Source organism: Cryptotermes secundus, unplaced genomic scaffold (assembly GCF_002891405.2).
Source record: "Cryptotermes secundus unplaced genomic scaffold, Csec_1.0 scaffold400, whole genome shotgun sequence".
NCBI lineage: Eukaryota > Metazoa > Arthropoda > Insecta > Blattodea > Kalotermitidae > Cryptotermes > Cryptotermes secundus.
The window spans coordinates 2590816-2616620 of record NW_019723908.1 but is presented as its reverse complement, the minus strand read 5'-3'; the positions used below and the strand labels follow the sequence as shown (position 1 = coordinate 2616620).

At 42.5% G+C, this 25805-nt stretch overlaps 1 protein-coding gene across 2 annotated transcripts in view; it reads left to right on the top strand.

Annotated features, from left to right (window-relative positions):
- The window catches only part of LOC111862072 (protein bark beetle), a 119008-nt gene that overhangs the window by 28595 nt on the left and 64608 nt on the right, over nt 1-25805 (top strand). For both annotated transcript variants that reach the window (XM_023847152.2, XM_023847151.2), the window contains exon 2: nt 24158-24318. In XM_023847152.2, coding sequence (XP_023702920.1) covers nt 24158-24318 — 161 coding nt within the window. The remainder of the gene's footprint in view (nt 1-24157; nt 24319-25805) is intronic.

The window sequence follows — 25805 nt, the reverse complement described above, 5'->3', positions numbered from 1 at the left end:
GCCGCCATTTCTATTTTGAAGTGCGGCTCTGGACTATTATTTATAGGTCTGAGGTGGCCCTCTGTACAAGTTGAGTTTGACATGCCTGTTCTAGACAATCGGCTCACAGATGGCGGAAAGTTCGTCACGCTGGCCGCCCTTTACCCCCCAGGAAACTTCCTGGTACTCATTTCTTTTAGAGGCTGAATCCCACCTAAGGCATGCATGTCTGTGTTTATTCTGTGTTTGTGCTAGGTAGCGGTCTTGCGAGGGCTGATCCCCCGTCCAAGGAGCCCTAACGACTGTCAGATTAAGAAACTGAAGTGAAACGAAGTGTTTCTCGGATGCCCTGTGCTCCAAGTGGGAGCAACAGGAATAGAAGAACAGTAATAATAATAATAATAATAATAATAATAATGCGGCAGTATGAAACTGACTCTTATGCCCATCTAGTGACGAGATTAAGAACGCATAGAGCCATACCTGAGCTTCTCCATACGCCTTCACAATGTGGTGCTAAATTACACACAGGGGCACCTTTACGCGAAACCATATTTTTTCTGTATCTAAAATAGGAGCCACATAAAACAACATGTAAGTGTTCTGTATTTTTTTATTCCTAGTGGGGTGGGACTAACTCCCTTGTACTGCGGCCACTTCTGGCCTATTGTACCAGGCCCAGATGATAGGTGAGGGTGATTGTGGAGCAATTGGTGGAATGAAGATTGGCAGGGGAAACCGAAGTACTCGGAGAAAACCTGCCCCAGCGCCACTTTGTCCACCACAAATCCCACTTACCAGACCCGGGATCGAACCCGCTCCGCCGCGGTGGGAAGCCAGCGACTAACCGCTTGAGCTATGGCGCGGCCCTTAAAGTGTCCTGTAAGAATGTTCATGTTTTGTTGGTAGATATTCGTAACGCCCGGTGTCGCGAAACAAGCGTTCACAATTCGAAACATAACATCGACAAGCGTGACAGGATTAACAACAGCCCGCCAGAGGAAATCATAAACCCAACGAACTCTGAGTCACAAGGTGTCCAGTGGAATGCGTGCCGTGTATAAGAGTGTGTTCCTGGAATTAATCCCACCGTCAATACTTAATTTGTTGCATTCCACGTCAGTGAGATTTCGCTGCACGGAGGTTTGGCCCTAGCCGCTGACTGTACAATGAGACCTAATTTACGAGGACATCAGCGGAAATCGTCGAGTAAGAGATAATGGCGAAACTGCTGAGGTGGTTCTAACAACGTGACGTGATACAAATTACTTGATGTCGTCATAGATTAAATTCTAGGAGTCAGCGAACTTTATGTGTGACTCCAGTCTTTATTTGATGGAAAAAAAACCTGGTCCATGATATGTGTACTTTTTCGTTTTGTATGATCGTATCCGAGGAAACTGTTGGAATTCGATATGAGTTTTGTGTTGGATGGGTGACGTCACGATCTAGACAGCCGTACTCTGTTATTTCCAAATACATCGTTTTAGCACAAATATAAGGCGAGTTTTTTTTTGAAATGCCGGTTCTTAGAAAGAAGGGGTTGCATTATTTTGAGGCCCTTAATAAATATGAAGAAGATGATTGTGGGGAGTAATAATTGCTAATTCTAAATGGTATTTGTGAAAGTACTTGTAATTATTTGTAAGGTATTAAATTTTTAATTTATTATTTTTTAACAGTACAGTTTCTACTTCGGGGTACGCGGTAGCGTAGTTGGTTTAGGTACTGTGCTACAAGCCGGAAGGTCGCGGGTTCGAATGCCGATGAGATCATTGGATTATTTTCAGATGACCTAATCCTTCCAGCCTCACTATGGCCCTGGGGTCAACTCAGACTCTTAACAGAAATGAGTACCAGGAATCTTCCTAGGGGGTTAAGGGCGGCCGGCGTATAAGGCCACACATTCATCTGTGAGCCGATTGCCTAGAAAATGTGGGAGCCTCAACGTCTCACAACCGTATGGTCCTTCACGGCCTGTTACAGGGATAGCCTTACCTTTACAGTTTTTACTTATTTTTGCTTACAGCCCTCAGAATTAAATTACATATTTAATTTCGTCAAAAGAAATATGGGGTCACATTATATTCGGGTGCGTACGATAACTGAATTCATTTCATTAGTTCTGGTGTTGAGACGTGAGGAAGAATAGGCTAGAGAACGGATGTATAAATTCAGAGATATGACTTCCCACTGCGGTTGCATCTCATGCATTTGTGTAAGTGGTGCATAATAATGTGTTGGACGGGACTCGTCCCTGTCCTTGAAGTGACTGGCTCAATCCCTTTGAACCTGACCCTTAAGAACGTTACTGATTTTACGCCCCAATTAGCTGTTAAAGCGCGAGATCTCGGTCTGTCATTGCAGCTGCTTTCATTCAAAACAAACCACCGCAACGAGGCTTGAATTGCAATATCAGTGTCCCAGATTCGGTAATATCACAAGAGCAGGCTCTTTGTACGGTTGCGAAATGTCGACTTTCATTGAAGAAGAAAGAATATTGACGGTGTTATTTACAAACAAGCTGGACTTTTTCAGAAGGTGAGGGGGGGGGAGATTTTCGGTTACCCATCACGTCCAGACCGGCTCTCTGGGGCTGACTCATGTTATTTGGTAAGCGCCTCATAGCGCAGTCGGTGTAAGGACCGGCTAGGGGCTGGACGGTCGGAGCTCGTTTCCTGGCAGGTGAAAGATATTTTCTTCTTCATCAGAGCTTCCAGACCTTCTCTAAGGCCCACTCAGCCTCCTATCGAATAAGTTGTGGTGGCACTTTCTCCGGGGGCAAAACACCGGCGCGTGAAACTGAGCGCTAATGTCAATCTAGTGCCAAGGTCAAGAATGGTGGAACTGTAGGTACCTCCACTCCCCCACCCGTCTTCATGGCATGGTGCTCAATTAAGTAAGCATAGGGACAATTTTACGACTACTAGGTCCCGTTTTCAGGGGCTAAAGTTACCAGAGAAGGAAAGTGACAGCTTACCTGTTATTTACTTCCACGATGGCTACACGACCTTACGGCCTGGTACTTTGCCACAGAACTAGTTTTACCTATCATTAGGTAAAGTTGTCCCTGTGCTTAGCTAATTAAGCACTACGCCATGAAAGAGTATAGGGGAATGGATGTATAGATCCACGTTTTCTTGACCTTATCACTAGTTGGAGGTGAGTGGTCAGCTTCAAGGCCCTGCCGCCTTACCCCTGGGAATGAGCTCCCGGTATTTATTGCATAGGGCGTTGGGTGGGCCCCAGAGTCAGTCTGGACGACGTGGAGAAGAGAAAATTCTTGACCTTACCGGGATTCGAACTCCATCCCTTCGGCCGTCCAGCCCATAGCCAGTCGCTATACAGACTGCTCTATTCCGGCTTCTATCATTAGGCCCATGTGAAAACAAAGCGCTGAGAATAGTTACACAGGTTCCTCTAGGGACTACTGGGTATTTTGAATTCAGTGTCACTTTCTAATTGTGAGACTTGGGATATGAGTGATGTAATCTTCAAAAAGTGACACTAAAAACAAGCTCTAACAGAAATGCTTTGAAGTTTAGTTTAACGTTATATCTTTCTGTACAGTCACCTTTTCGTTTAAAATACTGTTGCTTAATTTACAAAATGTCTAATACTTTCTGCCGAATCCTGATTTTACTAGGTGTAACGAACTTCTCGGTTGACGGGTGGCAATCCTGCTTTGTATTCGGTGGGCGTGGTTCCAATTCTCACGCCAGAGGCCGATGTCCTGACAAATTACTTCTGTTTTTTTTTTTCAACCCCTCCCCAAGGAAGATGCTGGAATAGAACTTTGAAACAGATCACGACTGTTCCTTTCCACAAGTTTCTGAATTAATCGTTTCCGTTCGCCCTTCCATTTCACTCTACAGAAACTAAGAAACTGGGAAAACGTAGTTACGTGTAAATAAATAATAAATTTAAATATTTTAAAGGCAGCCACGGTAGCCGAGCGGTCTATGGTATGAACTGTCTTTGCTCATTCGAAAGCTGGGATCGTGGGTTCGAATCCCACTCAAGGCATGGATGTCTGTGTGTACGTTTATTCTGTACATATTGTCTTGTGTTCAGATAGCGGCATTTTTTCAGCACATAACTGTCCAATTCGAGATTTGAGGTTATTACGACTGTGAAGATTACTGTCTTCTGGAAGGTGACGCCATGTAGTCTAGTAAATCGTAACGTTATATCAGATCTCATCCCAGAAGAGAGAAGTCTGCGGATCCTGTTGACTGCACAGAGAAACCTAGTTTCGTTAGGTAGGTAACTCTTCATAACCACCGCTGTGAGATTCTCAAATCATATAATTTCTTTATAAGTTGAGAGGGGGGAGAAGGATGGAGAAAAGGGGGAATGGAAGGGGGGGAAGTAGCGAGAGGCACTGCATTTTGCGAGAGGAAACAAATATTTCTTCAGGTTCTTATAAGAAGATATTCATCTCAGTAATATTACAAGAGCCCTTTCTTACGTCCAAGAAGACATAGTGCATCTATATTACAAATACCACTGATATGTAGGTCTCTATAGAAACAGCCGCTGTTTATTTTGAGAATAAAACTAAACCCTCAAACTGTGGCCTAACGTTGCGCGAATTCTTTGTTACCGCTGCCGTGTCGAAGATTGACGGAGTCCACTAGTTTCCTATTTCTCACAGCTCAGGTCTGGTTCATTATCAGGTCATTCATGATGGTTTTTTGGTGGATGAAGAGGTGCTGCGTCATGCTTTTTTTAATGCCTTTGTTCTCCATGCCAATCGTAATTCCACCACAGTGCTCCAGGTTAATTCGTTATTGCCCATAATGTCAGTGGTTAGTACAGTAAACCTACTTGAGGTCATAGTACTAAGTGCCCAGAATAACCCCAAACATCATAATGTCACGTGTGTGGGTGACTGAGACGTGGGCTCGGATTGGTAATTGGATTTATTAACAACCTACAGGTCGTAATTGCAAATAATTATTATATACTTGCTGATTTACAAAATTTACAATCACTCCATATTAATCTTCTCAGTCTTTTTCCACTAGTCTTCACTGTCCGCTTCCTGGCAACGCATTAATAACACATGAACTATAAAGTCTCACTAAATTACATATTCCCAATCCCACAGCACTATAGCACACATAAAGTCTTCAAATCACACCTCCGTTGTTGAAACGTGTTTACCGAAGCATTGCATAGCAACGGTCGCGGCACAGACCCCATAGAAGACAATCTCTCTATTGTTGAGGTTTGTTTACCGAGCCGTTGTTTAGCGACGGTCTGGCTATCAGCGTTACAATAATTATCATTATAGTCGTCGTCGGCGGTGGTATGCTGTTACTGGCATTACTACTAGTACTACTACAATTACTACCACTACTACCACCACCACCACCACTGCTACTACTACTGCCACCACTACCACCATCACTACCACTACTACCATTACCACCACCGCCACAACCACTACTACTACTACTGTCGCTGCTGCTACTACTGCTCCTACTCCTACTCCTACTACTGCTACTACTGCTACTACTGCTCCTACTCCTACTCCTACTACTGCTACTACTACTACTACTACTACTACTACTACGATGTACGGTTGAGATACTGAAAAAATAATAAATGTATACAAGTGGAAATCCTAATGCTAAGATACACTTTAAAGCCCACAGTTCATCTAAATTGTATTAAGAAATGAAGCTTCTGTCTTACAGAAAACACTCCGTATACATTACGAAGGCCAGGTGTTTTTTTTTAATGCTAGTGGGGTGGGACTAAGTCCCTTGTACTGCGGCCACTTCTGGCCTATTGTACCAGCCTCAGATGATAGGTGAGGGTGATTGTGGAGCAATTGGTGAAATGAAGATTGGCAGGGGTAACCGAAGTGCTCGGAGAAGACCTGCCCCAGCGTCACTTTGTCCACCACAAATCCCACTTGACCAGACCCGGGATCGAACCCGGGCCGCCGCAGTGGGAAGTCAGCGACTAACCGCTTGAGCTATGGCGCAGCCTGGGCCAGGTGGTTAATGCTATTTAGGGAAATAATCGTCGTTTATTCTGGCAATCATGGAATCCGTAAATACACAGCGAACAAAATACATCACTTCAATGTTTAAGTGGGAGATACACCCAGCAATTACTGTGATTTAATGGGTTACAAGTAAAGAAACGCATTTGGATCTAAAATGCCGTAGCTTAAGCTGCTTAAACTCACATCGCGACACTGCAGTCGAGAAACCCTGAAGAAATGCGGTGCATTGCTATGATCTCTTTCGCTACGAACCTCTCAGTAACAACGCTAAGAGTTACAAAACTGTATTTCATGGCTTACAAAGCAAATGGCGCCGAGGGAAGTTTGAATGGGGAAGTTAGTTGATCCAGTTAGAGGAGACATGGCCTCTTGACTTATGTCGAGGCATAGGTCAATTGTTCGGGTCAGGCCTGATGTCAGCTGGAGTAGAGAGCAGCTCTGAATGAAGCTTCGGGGGGGGGTAGTCTTCATTCACGTTTCGTAGCCTCACGAGTTTAATGAAGAATGCCGTCTTGTCTTAAAAAATTGTCTGGGATGGGGAATTTGAAATTGCACGATGTATCCAACAGGCATCTTTTGACCTCCCTCTCCTGTCTAAATATGTGAAAGGTAAAAATGGTAAAGTTGTTCCTGTGCTTCACTAAGCACTACGCCATGAAGACGTACGGAGGGTGGATGTATAGATCCACATTTTCTTGACCTTATCACTAGTTGGAGGTGAGTGGTCAGCTTCAAAGCCCTGCCGCTTTACCCCTGGGTAAGAGCCCCCGGTACCCGTTATATAGGAGGTTGGATGGACCCCAGAGCCGGTCTGGACGACGTGGAGAGCTCCGATCCCTCGGTCATGCAGCCCGTAGCCAGTCGTTATACCGACTACGCTATCCCGGCTCCTTATGGAGTGCGTTAATATTTATGTGTAGACTGTTATGAGGATATGAAACGTGGAATCTTGAGAAGAAAGGAAGAGGACAAACCAAAATCACGAGGGATAAGATTTATAAGACCAGAACTGGAACAACAGATTATAAATCAAGACACAAGAAGGTACTGTATGTAGATAAACGTGTTGATAAAGTCAACCTTGTCCTATCGGTTCGGTAAAATAACTGGCCACTGGATGGACAGCCGGATTTCAATTTCCAACAGCTCATGACGGTCCTGAAACTACCCAATCTCTAGATCAATCCTCTGATCCATTCCTTAAATGTCTTCATGGCGTGGTGCTAGGGTATAATGGTAATCTTTAATTTACCTATCTTAATGGTAAAATATTCACATGTAACACCTAACCCAAACTGGACATTGTATGATGCTTTTATATGCTGTGGCATTTGCAACATTTTGGAAAAACTGGCACAGGTTTTTGAATTTGGACTCGCTGTCACACTGGTCGTCCACTGAACAATACTCGTATGTCGGATCAAGGATTTAATTTTAGGAATCATATTAACACAGGTACTCTCACCTTTTATAATTCCAAACCCTAAAATGCACTGCACGAACGGCGAGTGATTTTTCAATTTGCAGCATTTACAGCTGGTTTGGACACAGTTAATATCAAATAATATTATATTGTTGTCCATAAAGGTTAATTTTGAGTTTTTTTAAAGGACACAGCACTTCAAAATTGTGGAAATTCCGACATTTCGACGGAAGTATTGGAATTTTAACACGTAACACGAAAGAGGATTTGTTCTTGTTTTAAAACAAGACAAAAAAACTCCAGTTCAGTCTCTTATAGGCTTATCAGAAGAATCTGAGATGAAAGTTCTAAGTCATGTATAGAGAAGTACTTCATTTTCCAAAAGCGGGTAGCTTGTCTACTGTTAAACCACTTACGCAGAAGAACTGGGAACCCACTTGCTTATTCCTTTTAAGAAAACTCATAGAAATTTTGAATTCAGTTCATGTCAAGTCTCTCTTTTATTGTACTATTTCTCAGTATTTTGAAGATCATTTGTCAGCGGAAGTCTTAATCTCCGTGGTTACCAATTATCCCTAGTAAAGTAGGTGTTGCATTATGTGAAGCGTGGTTTATTCTGCCCCGCTCAAGTTGTCACTGCGTGGCAGTCTGCAGACATATTCCGTGACCCCTGAGACATGTGGAACTGGTACAGAGTACTTCCAACCTCAAATGTCAGTAACTGTTTCACTTTGTCTCTTTAATTGCTGCAGACATTTCATGGTTCATTTTTCTAGGCATATGGATTTAAACACTTGCGCAAAGACAGCAACTAGTTAGAATTTACCTGCAAGTTGCTTCTCTCTTTTTATTACTAAGGTTCTGATTTCTTATGAAAGCAATTTGTTGATACCCATAGCTAATGTTACAAGATTAACACCTGTATCTTATATATTTACACATTTATTCAACGACAATGTTAGTGTCTCAGGCAATATGGCGTTGAATGATAAGGTGATCAGTGAATCACGAATTAGAAAGGACATAGAAGGGAGCAGTCGTTGCCGGAATTGAGGTATTATCCTTGGAAAGACTGAGGAAAAGCATGGAAACTCCGGTCAGGATATCCGATCCGCTAGCCTAGGTTTGATTCCAGAAGAAATTAGACTAATTGTCTCATTAATTTATAACATTTTCCAGCCTCATCACGTAGGCCTATGTGGAAGCATTTAACGGAAAATGGTTTGTACGAACAGGTGAAGTTCATCCGAGATACCAAATAAGCCGGCTCAAGCGTTAAGCTCTGGGCTTGTGTTCGGGAGATACTCAGTTCGAATCTCGGTCGGGACACCGACTATCGTGATCGAGGGTGTTTGTGGTTTTCCTCAGTCCATCCAAACGGCGGTGTAGTGTCCCGGTTACCCGCGTCATTCACCAATCATCGTACAGCCCGAGCCGCTGAGAGTGTCGCGAAACAAACAACAAAAAGATGACATCAGTGACAGTCTTGCTTGTGTCTTGGTTTGGACCTGTACTAAAGCCCAAAGTTTCGTGATCTAGACCACTATCAAAATTATTACGTGGGAGAGTCACAAATGGAAGTAACACAGCTGTAATGGGCGTGATAGGTTTGAGATAATAGAAGACATTGCACCATGGAAGAAATTAGTACAATCATGGTTCAGACGAGTTTTGAACCGTGGTATTACAAGTGAAACTAGAGTGGAGAGAGCTTTTCATGCACCGAAAACGAGAACCATCATGCAAGACGAGCCAAACGTTGACCTCGCTAGGCAACAGAACCTGTTTCTGTGGGGCTGACGGAGGTTCAGCATCATGCAGTACCACAACACTGACTGGTATATTACCCACCTTATAGTTTCATTGTAAAGATCTGCCGGTTGGATAACAGGAGTTCCATTCGGTAGGGGCACTGTCACTCCCAGACCCGTTCTCGAACCATCCAGCAACCTCTCCAGTGAGTACTGGAGTGTGATGCTGACCTCGTACCTATTCTAAAGCCGACGGAGCTTTGCTTCCACTCCGCCATACGTCTTCATGTCGCGGGTCTTAAGCTTGTAACTACTTTTAAATTTGGCCCGTAATTCGATGGGGCAAATGGCAAAATAAACTTAAAATTGCCTCTGTTGTTTCATTGGTTGTTACAGTTTGTGAGATTTGATGTTTTGACGGCGGTGACCATGAAGATGCGACGTCGTGTAATATGATAGGCATTTAGAGACATTTCGGAAGAAAGTTCTATCTCAATTTTTATGGAATAAAAATGATTCGTAAAGTTTCTGTTAGGAAAGTGACTGTGAATTGTGGGTAGACACAGATCTGAGTGGTGGCTGTCACGGAATATTTCAGTGCATACATTGCAGTGCTCATTCGTAGAGGCTTAGGAAAAATCGAATAATTTACTTATTTATTAGACATAATTTGTAGTAGAAATTATTTATAGCTTTCTTTACATGTTTACTCATTAATGTGTATTAATGTGAATTGCATTCAAGTGTGGATTTTTAATATTGTAGCATGTACATCTCTTTGCTATGCAAGGACCACGGGTTAAGGCAAATAAATAGCTAATGTTTCTAGGCAACGACTCAGTAAACACGTTCCCGCTGCAACGAATACGCACGCAACAATAGAAGAACGGCGTTTTCTGTGTGGTCCATGCCTAGAAGTTATAACCAGGACAGCTGGAGTAATGAGTGAGTTGAGCTCTGCAAGGGAGGCCGAGAAGAGATGACGCTATAATTAAATTGATAATTCATTTGATTTCTGGACGGGTGACTGTGAAGACAGGGCCTGAGCGCGTGAAGCTGAAGAATCTGCACTGTTAGAAGCCGTTGCCATGGAACGGCTGGTGAAGACATGGCAGAGAAAAAGGCTTAGCGGGTGCTGTGGTGATTTGTAAAATGTGTAGATCAGCGATAGCGCTGTAATTACTTGTAGTTCCGAGTAGTGTATACTCGTATAAGTGGTCAGTATAACCATTCACCAATTCAAACCCCGTCTGTAGTCACCCCTACATCGTGACATTATATTTCTGCGTTACACCTGACGATGATCGCTTGGCCGTCGAAACGTATAGTGTGGATTAAATTATACAGTTTTTTTTTAATGTAGTTCGTATGACAGCTTACCCCAAATTTTGAATGATATCCCATTTATGTCTTCGTCTCCCACTTCCGGTAACGTTTCTCAATTAAGGAATTCATTGTTTCTTCCGTAATGCCTGCTACATGCCTCGCCTAATTGATTCAACAACTCTGAAAAATCAAGCCACATATATATTTGAAGTTCCTCTTTAGGCCTTTCCTCAATTTCCATGCTGCTTTCTTCTTTTCCAAATGTTCTTCTCTGCTCTTTCTTTTCAGTAATCATTAACACTATTCTTCCGAAAGGAATGAATACCAGATCTCTATTTATTGTGCAGGCGCTGCTGAAAAATCACGCCTCACGTGGCAAGGCAACAATTGGTTGCCTTCTTGAAAGTGGGGAGATGCTGACCACATTCTTGGCAGCGGAGAATTATTCCATAAATGAATTATCTCTGTTTTTATGATGATAAGAAGTGGTTACTGCGCAGTATCTGTCAGACATTCGTAGCGGATAAGGGCGTTCAATGCGCTGGAATGCAATTTAGCAAATTTCTAATAGGGGGACTTATTCTACGAAATATGTTGTAAAAGAATAACGTCGTTAAACTTATTTCTAGACTTATGAAACAACGCTTCCTCACATATATAAAAAACAAAACAAAACTCCGTGATTTTAGTCCGCAAGCGAACCGTACGGACCGAGCGACCGCCGCCTGTCGGCGAAGTTTAGTGCCAACTGTTGCGGATAGAGGGTGTCGCGTGGTCATCCCAACGAATCCCCACGGCCGTTAATTTCGGGTTTCTAGGCCGGAGCCGCTATTTCCTTGAAATAGTTCCTCAATTATCATCACGAGGCTGAGTGGACCCCGTTCCAGATCCAGAAAATCTGGTTGCGCCGGGAATCGAACCCGGACCTCTGGATCTGTAGCCAGGAACGCTGATATAAGTTATAGAATTTGGTCTATAGCATCGAATGGAATGGCGATTAAAGGGGAAGGATAACGAAGAGATCGTGACCTATTTTAATTCATTCCTCAGTAATAGTTGATATTATTTTGTTCAGTAACTCTCATTCCAACCTGTACTTTAAAGACTAAGATATGGTAATTAATAATTTAAGAGCTGTTTTACATGGGCCTACTGTGAATCATAGCGTTTTATAATTTCCCATTTACGAAAGGTACAACTTGGCGTTTAGCTGGTTACAGAGTACGAAAGTTGTTAGTTACAAGCATTTGCAAAACATGGCCGACCTCCGAAGTGCTAATTCCCACTCGTCAATGTTCGGGCAAGCGCGCTGTCGCGTTGACTTAAACATGTGCTCACGCAGTCTTGCGGAAGGCATTAAAACAGAGCTTCTTCTTTGGCCTGGCCTCTTTTGTTTGGTTTCGATTTTCAAGCCGAAGTAGTGAAATTATCCCCAGATTTCGAGAAATGAACTTTGTTACTTTTCACTCCGTGGTACAAGTTCTCTTTTAAGTTTTGAGGTTTTCATGGCGATGACTATGAAGAAAGTTCTCTTTTAGTTCGGTGGTTTTTAACGTGTATATTCAGCCACAATGGGGGCACGCGGTAGCGTGGTTGGAAGCAGCAAGTAACCGCCGACTTTAAGCTACATATAAGTTATTCGTGAATGTAATTTTGATCTCTCACAATCGTTTCCGGACCACATATATAGTCTAGTGGTCAGAGTTCCTGGCTACAGATCCAGATGACCCGGGTTTGATTCCCGGCATTACCAGATTTTCTGATAAGTAGTGGGTCTGGAACGGGGTCCAGCCTTGTGAGGATAATTGAGGAGCTATTTCAAGGAAATAGCGGCTCCGGTTTAGAAGACCGAGATGAACGGCCGTGGGGAGCCGTTGCACTGAACACGTGACACCCTCTATCCGCAAAAGTTGGCACTAACTTTGCCGACAAGCGGCGTTCGCTCAGTCGATATAGTTCGCTTGCGGACTGTAGACCACGGAGTCTTTTTTTTTACAATATTTTCCAAGAATAGGCATACCATGTTCTTCCCGGAACTTATCATCGATCTGTGGTCCCTTCTGTGCATGGAACGGAAATATGTGGGTCTGATACAGCAGTGGACCGGAAGCTCTCATAGTCAGACGACACGGTATAGGCCATTGCTGAGGTTACGAGTGTCGCCTTGATGCTATGACACGGTCTGCTGACGCTTGGTCACCGCTTCCTCTACAGGAGCACCCACACCACAGGCGCACACATTGACGCCAAGAGACAAATCGAAATGATTATAAATGTTTCACTTCTTGGTTTCATTTATGGGGGCACGCGGTAGAATAGTTGGTTGGGGCACTATGCTATAAGACGGAAGGTCGCGGGTTCGATTCCCGATGAGGTCATTGGATTTATCAATTGATCTAATCTTTTCAGCCGCACTATGGCCCTGGGGTCCGCGCAGCCTCTAACAGAAATGATTACCAGGAATCGTCCTGGGAGTAAAGGGCGGGCGGCCGGCGCGTCAGGCTGACCTCACAGCCATATGTGAGCCGATTGTCTAGAAAATGTGGGAGCTTCGACGTCTCACGACCCTATGGGCCTCCATGGTCTTATATCCTGATAGCTTTACGTTTTATACTTTACCTTGGGTTTAATTATGTTGTTAATTTAATCTGTTACGGTTGGTATTACTTTCTTAACTGTTCAGCTCTCTGGGTAAGTGTGATGCAGTGGTTCAGTAACTTCATAGGCAAGTTACCCCTGGACATAAGTAGCACAGTGTGAAAAAAATGCAGTGGACGTCCGTATAATGTTCTAGACCTCGAAATAATATGGAAGTAATTGTCAGCTCATTCTGCGGCCAATTTACTCCATAGAAAATCGCCTGTGTTAACCGTAGGACATGAGACCGTGTGGGCCTTGAAAAATCAGAACGCGCGAATGCCATATTTTTCTGCCCCCAAGCTATTAAGCGGTCTATTTTGAAGTCTCTTTATGTTCTGAGTGGGATTCGAACTTGAGATCCCATCGTTCAGTCCAAGACTGAGACAGTTTCGTCTACATCTTGATTTCTTGAATCGTTACGCTGAATTACATTTTACGAAAAAGCAAAATGCAGTCACAAATTCACTAGTGCATCTCCCGCCCATTAAATCTACCAAGCCTACGTAGACAAGGTAAACCGTACAGCGTGTAGAGGTAAGCTTCCGTTCCCACATTAGCTCATCTCCCACTCGCTACGGTAGCCCGATTATTAATCAAAGTCTGCCTTCCACACACAACATTCATTGTAACAAACGCACGAAGTAGCAGCTACGGAAGTTCTTGGACGAGTTGGATTTGAGGTTCTCATGGCCGTGTCTGTGAAGAGCACGGTCTTCTGGAGTTTAGCACCGGTAGCTGAGTCAAGTCTACCTTCCCCTTCTGCTGGTTTCATGTTCGGCTTACTCTTCGGCCCTGAAAATGCAAGCGTTACATGCCTCCGACACATCGGCCTGTCTCCAAACAAAGAGGGAGAATTAATTAATAGGCCGCAAATGGATGTGAAGCATAAAACATGTGATATTTGACTGTGAAAAAAAAAATTTCTCGACATATCCTCCACCAACATTGATATACACTTGTCCCATCGCTTTACCAGGGCGCCGAAACCATCAGCATATAAATCTTTTGACTGCTGTTTCATGTATTTGTGAATATCCTTTGCATTGAGTACTTTTGTCCACAAAGCACGCACAACAAAACGCTGCTCTTCGGTAGTATACTCCTAAAGCACTATCGCCATTTTGACTGCTGAAACCAACATCTGAACATGCGCATACTTGTCTGTTACCTAGACTGTCATGAAGCTGGACTGTGCTGCTATCTAGTGATACATACAGAAAAAAACTATTACTTCCATTACAGCTAATTTACTTTCATTTGTGACATATTTACTGACTCTCCCTCGTAAACGGCGTTGCAACCCAGAAAACCACGTTTTTCATTTTTAAATTCCGGATGATTCTATACGAGATAAGCTATTTTGAAAATTTCAGTTGTTTTCTTCAGTTCCTAAAGCGAAAACTTCAATGTAGCTTGATCAGATTAGGCCGTGACGTGTTTATTCTTATTTATCATAAACAATCAGCTTTTCGTGATCTCTGACTGCTCGAGTTGTTAAAATTAAGCTATTTGACTTGAAGCTGAAGAACTACATGTCTCACTGTGACGAAAGTTGCACAGGAGAGAGCAAAACTTTAAAATAAACATTACGCATCGTACACTGTTTGGATGGACAGTGTAGAAAATGATTTACGAGAGCTGAAAGTTAAGAGATGGAGCCACGTGAGAAATAACAGGAAGAAAGGGGCATAATCTCCTAGGAAGACGATGAGCTCAGAGGATCGCAAGGGCAATGAGTGAGCTCTGCTTGCTATCTGCGTCATGTTGGTTTCTTGCTTGGTTTACTCTTCGACGCTGAACACGCAGGCTGCATGTTCCTCCGAAACGTCGGATTGTCTTTTAACGGACTACACGGTGTTATATCCGAGAAGATAGAACTCTTTAAGCAGTGAGTAAGAATCCTGTAGGCCTAATATTAATGAATTCACAGCGTGAATGTTAATTGTGTTAAAAATTAAAGGTAGTTGGAGTTTACTTTAAACCTGATCTTAGCTGCACGGAAAAAAGATGGCGTTTGTGAATCGTCTGTGAAAACTGATGAAATATACAGAAGAATGGCAGTTCATTATAGCTGTAACTGCTGTAGGGCTATACGAGCAAAATGAAGGGGGTGTAAAAAGAAGACAGACGAACATTGATAATAAACAGACTTGAACTTCTCTGTCATAACAACAACAACAACAACTACAACAACAACAAACTCCATGGCTCTAGTCCGCAAGCGAACTATACCGACCGAGCGACCGCCGCTTGTCGGCGAAGTTAGTGCCAAAATTTGCGGATAGAGAGTGTCGCGTGGTCACCGCAACGAATCTCCACGGCTGTTAATTTCGGTTTTCTAGACCGGAGCCGCTATTTCCTTGAAAGAGCTCCGTAATTATCCTCGCGAGGCTGAGTGGACCCCGTTCCAGGCCCACTACTTCTCAGAAAAATCTGGTAGTGCCGGGAATCAAACCCGGACCTCTGGATCAGTAGCCAGAAACTCTGACCACTAGACCACAGGGGCTGCCCGAAAACGATTGTAATAAATCAAAATTACATTCAGGAATAAGTTACATGTAGCTTAAAGTCGGCGGTTACTTCCTGTTACTCAGTTCAGAATCTTTTTGTCTGAATTCTATGTATAAACCTAAGAACTGACCTATGCAAAATTATGATGCCTCCCGTTGTTTTATAGGAGTTGGGATAGCGTAGTCGGTACAGCGAAAAGTCCACAGATTGGACGGCTGAGGAATATTGGTTCGACTCCTGGCAAAGGCAGGAGATCTCTCTTCTCCACTGAATCCACATCCTCTCCCGACACAGACATCATTTGCTGTATGTGTGAGAAGAGAGCAGTACGAAGTCATTAACAAGTTCTCTGAGAATCTTCTGTTTGTTTTGTGCAGATAAAGTTGTTCGAACCCGTGGCCTGTTTAGATTGCGTCACAGCCCTTATCTCCGTGGCACGTGGATGAGCGTGCCGCAAGGTTTCCCGGTACAAACGACACAATGTGTCATCAAGGACTTCGAGATAACAAAGGTCTTACACACTCCTCTTACAAGGGTAACAATTTGTCACTAACAGGTTGCGCTATCAACATCTCCAATGCAGGAAAACAACAAAGTCACCACTTCCCATTCCTGTAACGGTGAAACTCGTTAAAGAAGGTTACGTCTGGTAAATGAAGATCATTAGGGCTGCTACATTTGAACGTTCCTCCTATTAACGTCTTTGTGTTTGTAACTAACATCTTCCGAAGTTAACGACAGTTAATTATTTGTTCTAGAAATTCCGTATTTAACCTAATCCAAAGACCGTCTACTACAACATGCAAATTTCATTAACAAATTATTATATTCCCCTCTATAGAGATAGAGACGAGGAATGCGTATAGGATATTGGTGGGAAGGCCAGAAGGAAAGAGACCACAGGGAAGACCAAGGCGTAGGTGGGTGGACGATATTAGAATGGATTTTAGAGAGATAGGATGGGATGGTAGGATAGGGAACAGTGGAGGGCTCTTGTGAACACGGTAATGAACCTTCGGGTTCCATAAAGTGTTGGGAAATTCTTGAGTAGCTGCAGAATTGGCGGCTCCTCCAGACGGGCTCAGCTCCATGAGTAAGTAAGAGATACAAAGATAAAAGTCACGTCTAAGATGCGAGGATCATCCTCCACCTCTTAATGCGACCACTCACTTATGATGGCGCTTTTCACAGTCCCGTGGTAACATCTGCTGAATAACATGTACTTTGTATGGAAACAATTTCAATGTCTTCGGTTCTTTGCGACAGCTGCTGTATGACATTCCGTTTTGTTGTGCAAGTTTTCGCAATGACTTTACGGGCTTGCCTTCAGTCTCACACTAATCCCTACTATACATGTCTCTTAAAAACAGTCGACTGGCGAACAAGTTTCGGCATGTTCACATTTCCTGTCTGCCTGAACTGTTTCATGTAATTCCACATCACAGATTTTGCTGATGCTGAACGTCCAGAACGGTGGCTGTAATCAGTCTGGGTTGTTTTAAACGATTCTGTTTGAGAAAACGCTCTACCAACAATACGCGCTTCTCTGCACTGAGCGCCATGTAGTACACTGCTTGCAATGCGCAAGGCTTGCTGCTCATACGAGTTTCACTACAATGGTCTTAGCTCTCTAACACGTGACGTGATTGACATTCTAAATATTGGGTTCCTGTTTGAAAGAATCACTCTGTACTTGGGTTCAGCAGTGTATTATACCAATAGCCAAAGCTTTAACACGTGTCAGAGGTATTAAAGCAGAATATGTATGGAAAAATAACACGAAAAAAAACATTACGTGGAATACAAATATTTCCAAGAAAAGTAAGTTGTATCATACTTGAAAGTATCCTGTTATATGGAGCTGAAGTGACAAATTGAGGAGTAAAATAAAAGCGGATTAATTAAATTATTTAAGATGTCTTCAGGAGTCAAGAGAAAATAGAGGAACTTGTGTTCAGCTGGTCACCACCAGGAAGAGGGGGCGAAAAGGAGGAGAAGGCGGAGGAGGAGGAGGAGGAGGAGGAGGAAGAAGAAGAAGAAGAAGAAGAAGGGAATTGACATAAATACAAACGCCGAAGCCATACTTAGGCTGTTATGGAAGACAGTGGTTTGGAGATACAGAGTGGGAGAACTGGTTTCTGTGGAACCTAAACACGTCAACCCAATGAAGGGATAAAATCAAACGAGAAGATTCTTGAATCTGTAAATCACATAGTTCTGTTGCCAGCAATGCCAGACTCTCTGACTGAATTATATCAATATAATACCATAGCTCTTGTAAATGAGAGTGACAGAACTAGTGCCTGAAATAAAGAAATAAAAATAAAAATAATGCGGATGTTGCAGGAAGTGAAAATTGGGCCAGTGATCATTTCAACAGACTGAGTGATGCCAATACACCTCCATGAAGCATTTTATTTTCTTCATATATGGAGTTTGGTTTTAATTTTTCTGACTAAATTTCTGTACACATTTCTCATCTCGTATGAGTGCTCGCTTATCTCAGTATTCTTGATTTTATCACCCTAATAATATTTTACAAAGAATACAAACTACTTATATATTATAATCACCCATGGCAGAAACTATTTGGAACACAGCTATAGACGTGAGGGTAATGTTAGGCCGCGCCATAGCTCAAGCGGTTAGTCGCTGGCTTCCCACCGCGGCGGCCTCGGGTTCGATCCCGGGTCTGGTCAAGTGAGATTTATGGTGGACAAAGTGGCGCTGGGGCAGGTTTTCTCCGAGTACTTCGGTTTCCCCTGCCAATCTTCATTCCACCAATTGCTCCACAGTCACCCTCACCTATCATCTGGTGCTGGTACAATAGGCCAGAAGTGGCCGCAGTACAAGAGACTTAGTCCCACCCCACTAGCAATAAAAAAAGAGGGTAATGTTATAATTGAATTTTAAGAACTAAAGTGTGGGAATGTGGATTGAATTCTTCAGGCTGCAGTGGCTGGCTGTTGTGGAGACGGTAATTAACTCCCCTTCTTCCTCCTTCTCAGGCCGAAGTAGAGCCTTGGCCTCATTTAAAAAATGATGCCTCCAGACTTGCCAGTCTATAGATTCTCTTTTCCAGCTTCTCACTTACAAAATCTCTGTACTGCCTGTTTCCACTGCATTAACCCATCGTTTCCTTGGCCCCCATGCTATTTAATCTAGCTTGGGTGTTTATTTTAAGGGGACTAAGTACTGATCTGGAAGGGACGGTAGAATCAGATACACACAGGTAATGAACTCCGGCGTTTCATAAAAGTAGGGAGTTTCTTAAATAGCTGAGCGACTGTTAGCTTCTTGAGAAGAACTGCTGCACTGAGATAGGAAGAGGTCTATTATTTGGGGAGCATTATGATTTAAAGTAATTATAAAGTAACTGGTACCAGGCAGGAAGGTCGCGGGTTCATGTCCCGATGAGGTAATTGAATTTTTTTCAATTGACCTTATCCTTCCAGCCGCACTAAGGCCCTGGGGTTGACTCAGCCTCTAACAGAAATGAGTACCAGGAATTAAATAATTTTCCTGGGGAGTAAAGCGCGGCAGGCGAGTAAGGCTGACAACCTTACCGCCATTTTTGAGCCGATTGTCTAGATAATGTGGGACCCTCAACGTCTCACAACCCTATGGGCCTTTACGGCCTGTTACAGGTATAGCTTTACTTACTTTTTTACTAACTGGTACCATACCATCAGCTCTCACAAGTATGGCTTGGAAGGGAAGTTCCTTCCAGAGATGCACAAGAGTATGTGATGCAGTCAGCGAAACTGTTGAAAAAATTGCCTCAAGTGCAACAGAGGCAAAGCAAATACTGTGTTTCTGTAAGGGATTTAATAATATTATTGACATCTGGCTTAAAGCTGCACATTGCTTTCATAAATATACCTGCATTATATAAGACACACCCATCCCTAACTTGGAAAATGATCACTTAAAAAGCTGATTGTGGAGGGCCTCATATTAGGGCAGCTATAGGCCTTTTATCAGACTTATTCCTGAACACGAGGTAGCGTAGTTGGTTCAGGCACAGTGCTACAAGTCGGAAGGTCGGGGGTTCGATTCCCAGTGAGGTAATTGGATTTTTAAGTTTACTTAATCCTTCCAGTCGCACTATGGCCCTGGGGTCGATTCAGCCTCTAACAGAAATGAGTGCCGGGAATCTTTCTGGGGTTAAAGGGCGGTCGGCGCCTAAGGCTGTCAACCTTACCGCCATCTATGAGCCGATTGTCAAGAAAATGTTGGAGCCTCGACGTCTCACAACCCTATGGGCCTACATGGACTGTTACAGGGATAGCGTCACCTTTTATATATATATATAGTGGCAGATATTTTACATATTTGGAAATAAATGCCTATTTATCTCGCCAACGGGTTGGACAACAGGTTCTATTCCCAGCTGGAATTACGGGGTTTCTTTGCGCTATGACATCCATACCTATTCTGGGCTCCTACACAGCAGGTGCCAGCAGCTCCCTGGGGTGGAAGAGGCCGGAGCATGAAGCTGACACTCGCCTCCATCTAACACAGAGGCTAAGAGTACTTCCCCGTTCGTCTGCATGGCGTGGTGCTGGAGCTCAGGAGCAACTTGTCAATACAGGCAGCCAGTAACCAGACAGCAGCAAGTTACTAGCCATTTATGTCGTATTTAAATTGAACGTCAAGGACACGGTAGACTTCATTGCATAACCCACGGGTATTCTTGTTTGTACCTTTTCTGCGCACCTTGATGATGATGATTTGTAAACATAACTTGCAGCCTTGGTCTTACTCTCGCGCCCATATATTATCGTTCTGCGAATTGTAAGTTCATGGCCATTGCGGTTTCATCCAGGTTTAGTGCGTTTATATTTCTAATTCGGCTTCTCTCGCTTCTCTCGCTTCTCTCTCTGAACCTTGTGAGGTTTGGTTATTTCGCTTCTGGTGGCCCTGAACCGTGGTGTCTTGTTGGACATATCCAGTCCACCCACAGATGTTCACAGAACCTGTGTTGCAACTGCCTGTATGTGTCAAGTTTCATTTTGCTTTCAGGTCATTTCATGTGAGAGTGTCTGTTCATATCCCGACACATTCGAAGATTTCTGAAACGATGGATGTCTGTCTTTTGTAATATCCGTAACAGATCTCAGTAAAAAGTGAAAGTAAAGTAAAGCTATCTCTGTAACAGGTCGTGAAGGTCCATACAGGTGTGAGAGGTCGAGGCTCCCACATTTTCCAGACAGTCGGCTCACAGATGGCGGTAAGGTTGTCAGCCTTACGCGCCGGCCACGCTTTACTCCACCAGGAATCTTCCTGGTACTCATTTCTGTTAGTGAGTCGACCCCAGGGCTATAGGAAGGATTAGGTCACTTGAAATCGGGACTCGAATTCGCGATCTTTCGTCTTGTAGCATAGAGTCTCGACCAACTATGCTACCGTGTGCCCCCAACAGATCTCAGAAGGCCTGATAATGCAACGGACGATGATGATATTAAAGTTCTGGGATATGACGTCGTGCAGTCTGGTAGAAGTTTGTCGACGTTCCCGTTCATACCCACCGTGTATGAACGTCAGATACCAGATGTTAAGTTTGATTAGGAGTTACTGAAATTATCCAGTTTCGTCTGTCAAAATCTGTATTTTCATTAATTTAGTTTTTTATCCTGCACATCCTAGCCAGTGGGTACCGACAGCTTTATAAGCCTTCTCGATTTTTATAATCCTTTTTATACTCTCTGTAGGGGAAAGTAGCTCTTAGGTATTATTATTAATACCTTAACATGGTCACCGCTTTTTACTGACCATCTGTACTAGGGCATATTACCAATGCCGGTTTATTAGTAAATAATAACAATCTTGATATCTATTTTGAATGAAAAATGTCCACATTCAATCACTGCTTTTTTGGAGCGTTCAGAATTGTTCGTAAAATAATCACAGTGCTTGTTTTCTTTTCTAGTCTTCGTTCTGAGTCTTGCATACTTTGCATTTACTGGGAAGCTTACGTCACACCGATATATGTTTATGGCTTAAATTATATACATATATCGGTGAGACGTAAGCTTTTATAACAATGCAGAGCAAAGGAAAAGTTGTTATTAATTTATTATAATATTTAATTTTGAAAAACAAGTGAGAAAGGGCACCTGACATTCATTGCAGTTATTAATTTTAACAAATACCATTTTTATATTTAACGGCAATTTCATTGAGCATGGCTGGAAAGCAGTGGGTCATCAGCTTCTGTCATCTGCAGGGCCGCGCCACAGCCCAAGCGGTTAGTCGCCGGTTTCTCACCTCGGCGGCACAGATTTGATCCCGGGTCTCGTCAAGTGGGATTTGTGGTGGACAAAGTGGCGCTGGGGCGGGATTTCTCCGAGTACTTTGGTTTCCCTGCCAATCTTCATTCCACCAAATTCTCCATAATCATAATCACCCGGGGCAGGTACAACAGGCCAATCAGTGGGCGCCATGCCGAGTGGACCCAGTTGGGCTCCCCCCCCCCCCCCACTATGCAGATTTTTTTTCTGTCATCTGCAATGTCTACTTATGTAAGCAGCGTTTCCGTTTCCTCTTGTACGGACATAACGGTCAGCTCGGGTTGAGTAGAAGATAACGGAGTCTTTCATTTGAAGTTCCTGCCTCTTTAATGGGCTAGGTTACTGAGACAAATCGAGATCATAGCACACTTATATTGTACTGCGGAAAGCGGAATTGAAGAAATGAGTATGGAAAATCATACCAAAGGCGAGAAGAGGTAATTAACAGATCGGATATGCCATTCTGTAGATCCTCCATTTGTTTATGAGGTCAGCGTGGTATGGTTCACTGTTCCAGCAGATTCATACTCGGCTGGCTACAGGCTGGAAACCGGCTCGACCATGGGGTTCGCTTCACTTCCTGCTTTTTTGTTTCCGCTGTTAAGATACGCAAAAGGAGGGGTTCATTATTTATGTCATTATATCTCACCCTCATGCACACCATTCCCAACAGTTGTTTAGTGAGGGTGGCTATCTACAAAAATGGCCATATTTCTGGGGAAATACGAAGGGAGGGGAAGTTCGTGAATGAGGGTGTATAATTAATTTCGACGATAATGTCGGAAACAGTGATCCTTGAAATGGCAAGAGCCTGAACTGTGCGGACCTGAACTGTAGTGAAGTGTGATCAAAGTTGGCGCTGAACCAGAACCATCGTCGGCCCCTAATGCATGAAACGAGCCTCAGTTTAAGACTGCGGATTTAATTCACTGCGAACCAGATTAGGCGTTTTTCAAAATTTTTGGACCAAGGACCACTTACTGCTTGGATTTTGTTTGGCGGACCATCTGAATATTAAACGAACTATTTTAAGGATCCTGAATGGAATGAGAATTGAATTTAGTTAACAGTTACACCACCATAATATTAAAATGGAAATAGTATAAAGATTTTGATATGTGCTAAGCAGTGGTGTACTATCTCAACTGCTGTCACCTGCTGCAGACCTTGGGGCGACAGTCCAGGTTGCGTCAACCACTCCAGAAAACTATACGCTCTTAAAAGGGCAGTATGGACTGGGGGTCCTTCAGTGAGGGGGTTCAGGGTCGTGGTCGAATCTTATCTCCAATTGGTAGAGTTTCTGATCCTTCGGCGGTTAGAATTCTGTGGAATAAACTTGTAGCACTGGGGGACCCGCTATTGCCTACGTTTATTTACATTATCTGCATACTCATTTGTGGGTGAGTTAAGTTGCACAATACCATATTTATCTGGCTTTAGGTCGGTTCCTATAACCACCTCTCTGGTCGCCAGTAACACGACGTGGATTCACTTACTTTGGATTCAGAACACTGCAATGACGAAGAAGTGGTACAGGTCGTGTCCCATGGCTCTCCTGGTGTGGTTTCCCCCGTGGCGTAATAATTACGGCGTCGGTAGGCTATGGGGCATAGCCTATCGTAGCAACTCGTATTATGTTTCGATATTAGACTGCTCAGTCACCGACTTAAGGATTGCTACTGCTACAAGTCATTTCTTCATACTTTTCAGTAAACAGAGTTTACTACAATTGTCACAACTGCTGGTTCAGCGTTTACAATAGTGTTGCCACACGTTGGACAAGCAGTGTTTGTTCACCAGCATTCTTCACTTCCATAGTTCGGCGGGGTGCCTTGGGTCCCCTAAGTTCGAAATCTTAATTTGTTATGACATAAGGGCATAACGGTATGCAAATTTATTTGTGTAGAAATCAAAGTTCCTGACTTTTTTTTAATAACCTACACAAGGAAGAACACTTCATTTGAAATTTGACATAATGTCCTTTTCAGTGCCTTTTGGATACTCATACTCACGACCTCATGGCTCCATTACATAACCTATGCTAATATATAACCTCAAAGTACTGTTACAACATGTATAGTCAAATATACTTTCAGTGGCTTGTTGCTTAGTCATAGAAAAGTGAGCTATGTTATTGCAGTATGTAAGAAAATGACACTGTGGGTTTACTGTCATAGTTTTGTATTATTAAACATAGTCTTTTATGTTACAGGGTTTCCCAGATGATCACATAGTTCTCACAAGTGTTGTAGAACCAAAAGAGTCTCTAACACTGTCACAACTTCGATTAGTGGATGGCCCATCCATACTAGCAGGAAGGCTGCAGATTCTCCACAACAGTCAGTGGCGATCAGTCTGTACAAATTCAAGGAAGTGAGTATTGCATTCCCCCTATTACCTGTAGGGGCCCTACCACATCTGGGTGACAAGAGGATTCCAGGAGTGGAAGGCGCAAAGTATTATAGACCGCAACACTGCACAAAATATTTTAGACCAAAATAGGTTTTATCTCAGACACTATAAACCTTTTTATGCAATGACAGTCGATTTATCACTGGCAACAAAATGACCCAAACTCAAGTGTTATGAATTCAGTGAATATATGTAGAAATGTACTTAGCATTTCTGCTGAGGTTAGGCAGATATGTAGAATTCTATGACACAAGGAATGGTTTATCATATTCCAGTCATTCCAGCTAAAGTGCAGACTCTTGTTTCCTGTCACTGCACTGAGACAATAAAAAAGTGTAAAAGTATTTGACATAAAATTCCTCATTGATCTTATATAAGCAAGTATTTTTTATAGAAACCCTCAAAACATAAATGATCATGTTATGGGGAATGGAAGGAACATGGGGATGTTAGAAGATCTGAAGTGCGTTATGATACAAAAAAGAAGAGAACCACAGCCTTGTGTACTTAAACAGGTTATGCAGAAATCCTATATTCCAGAAATGTCCAGATTTTGAGCTGAAATTGAGGTAACAGTGCAGTGCATTTTAATAACTAAGATTGTAGTAATAAAATCATAAGGGTCAATGCCATCCTAATTTTTATCCTTCCACATCTTTATCACTGTTTCACGTAGGAAATGTTCAAAAATCTCTTACAACCAAAACTTATCTTGTGTTCCTTGTGTCCCCCATTCCAGTCATATGTCCAGTCCCTCAAGATTTCATGACTTCACTATCCTAGCAATACTATAAATGACCTGTATAAGAAGTTCCTCATTATGAAACGTCATAAATTATAATTTTCATGCCAAAATAATTTGAAGTAACAGATAGATTTAAAATACAATTTATTTTAATTTATATATTTATTTACTTCTATGTACATTTTCTCATTACAAATCAAGGTAATTTAAAATAAATAAATGTTATGACATCAGTTATTAATACAGTTGAATTAATATACTAAAATAATTTGATGTAAGAAATAAAATTGAATTATAATTTATTTTAATTTTATATTTTATTATTCATGCTTCATATGCCAGAATTCTTGCAGTTAAGATTTGGATATGCTATATTTAATCCCTCTAAATATAAGCATATTTAGATATTTATATTTAAAACTGAATTCTTATATGAGTTATCGGTTTGTAATATTTTATTTCTTGCTTAGGAATTCCATAGGAAAAAACACTGTACACATATGTATATATAATGTAGATCAGTTCCATTCACAATGAGTAATATACATACTTTGTTGTTTCTTCAGTTTATACTGAAAATGTGGGCAGAAAGAGAATTTAAAACGAAAAAAGTTGAAATAGGCTAAAAAGGAACAATATTTTTGGTAGGATTATTAACTGTAACATATTTATCTTCAAATATATTAGTAAGTATCTGCTTACA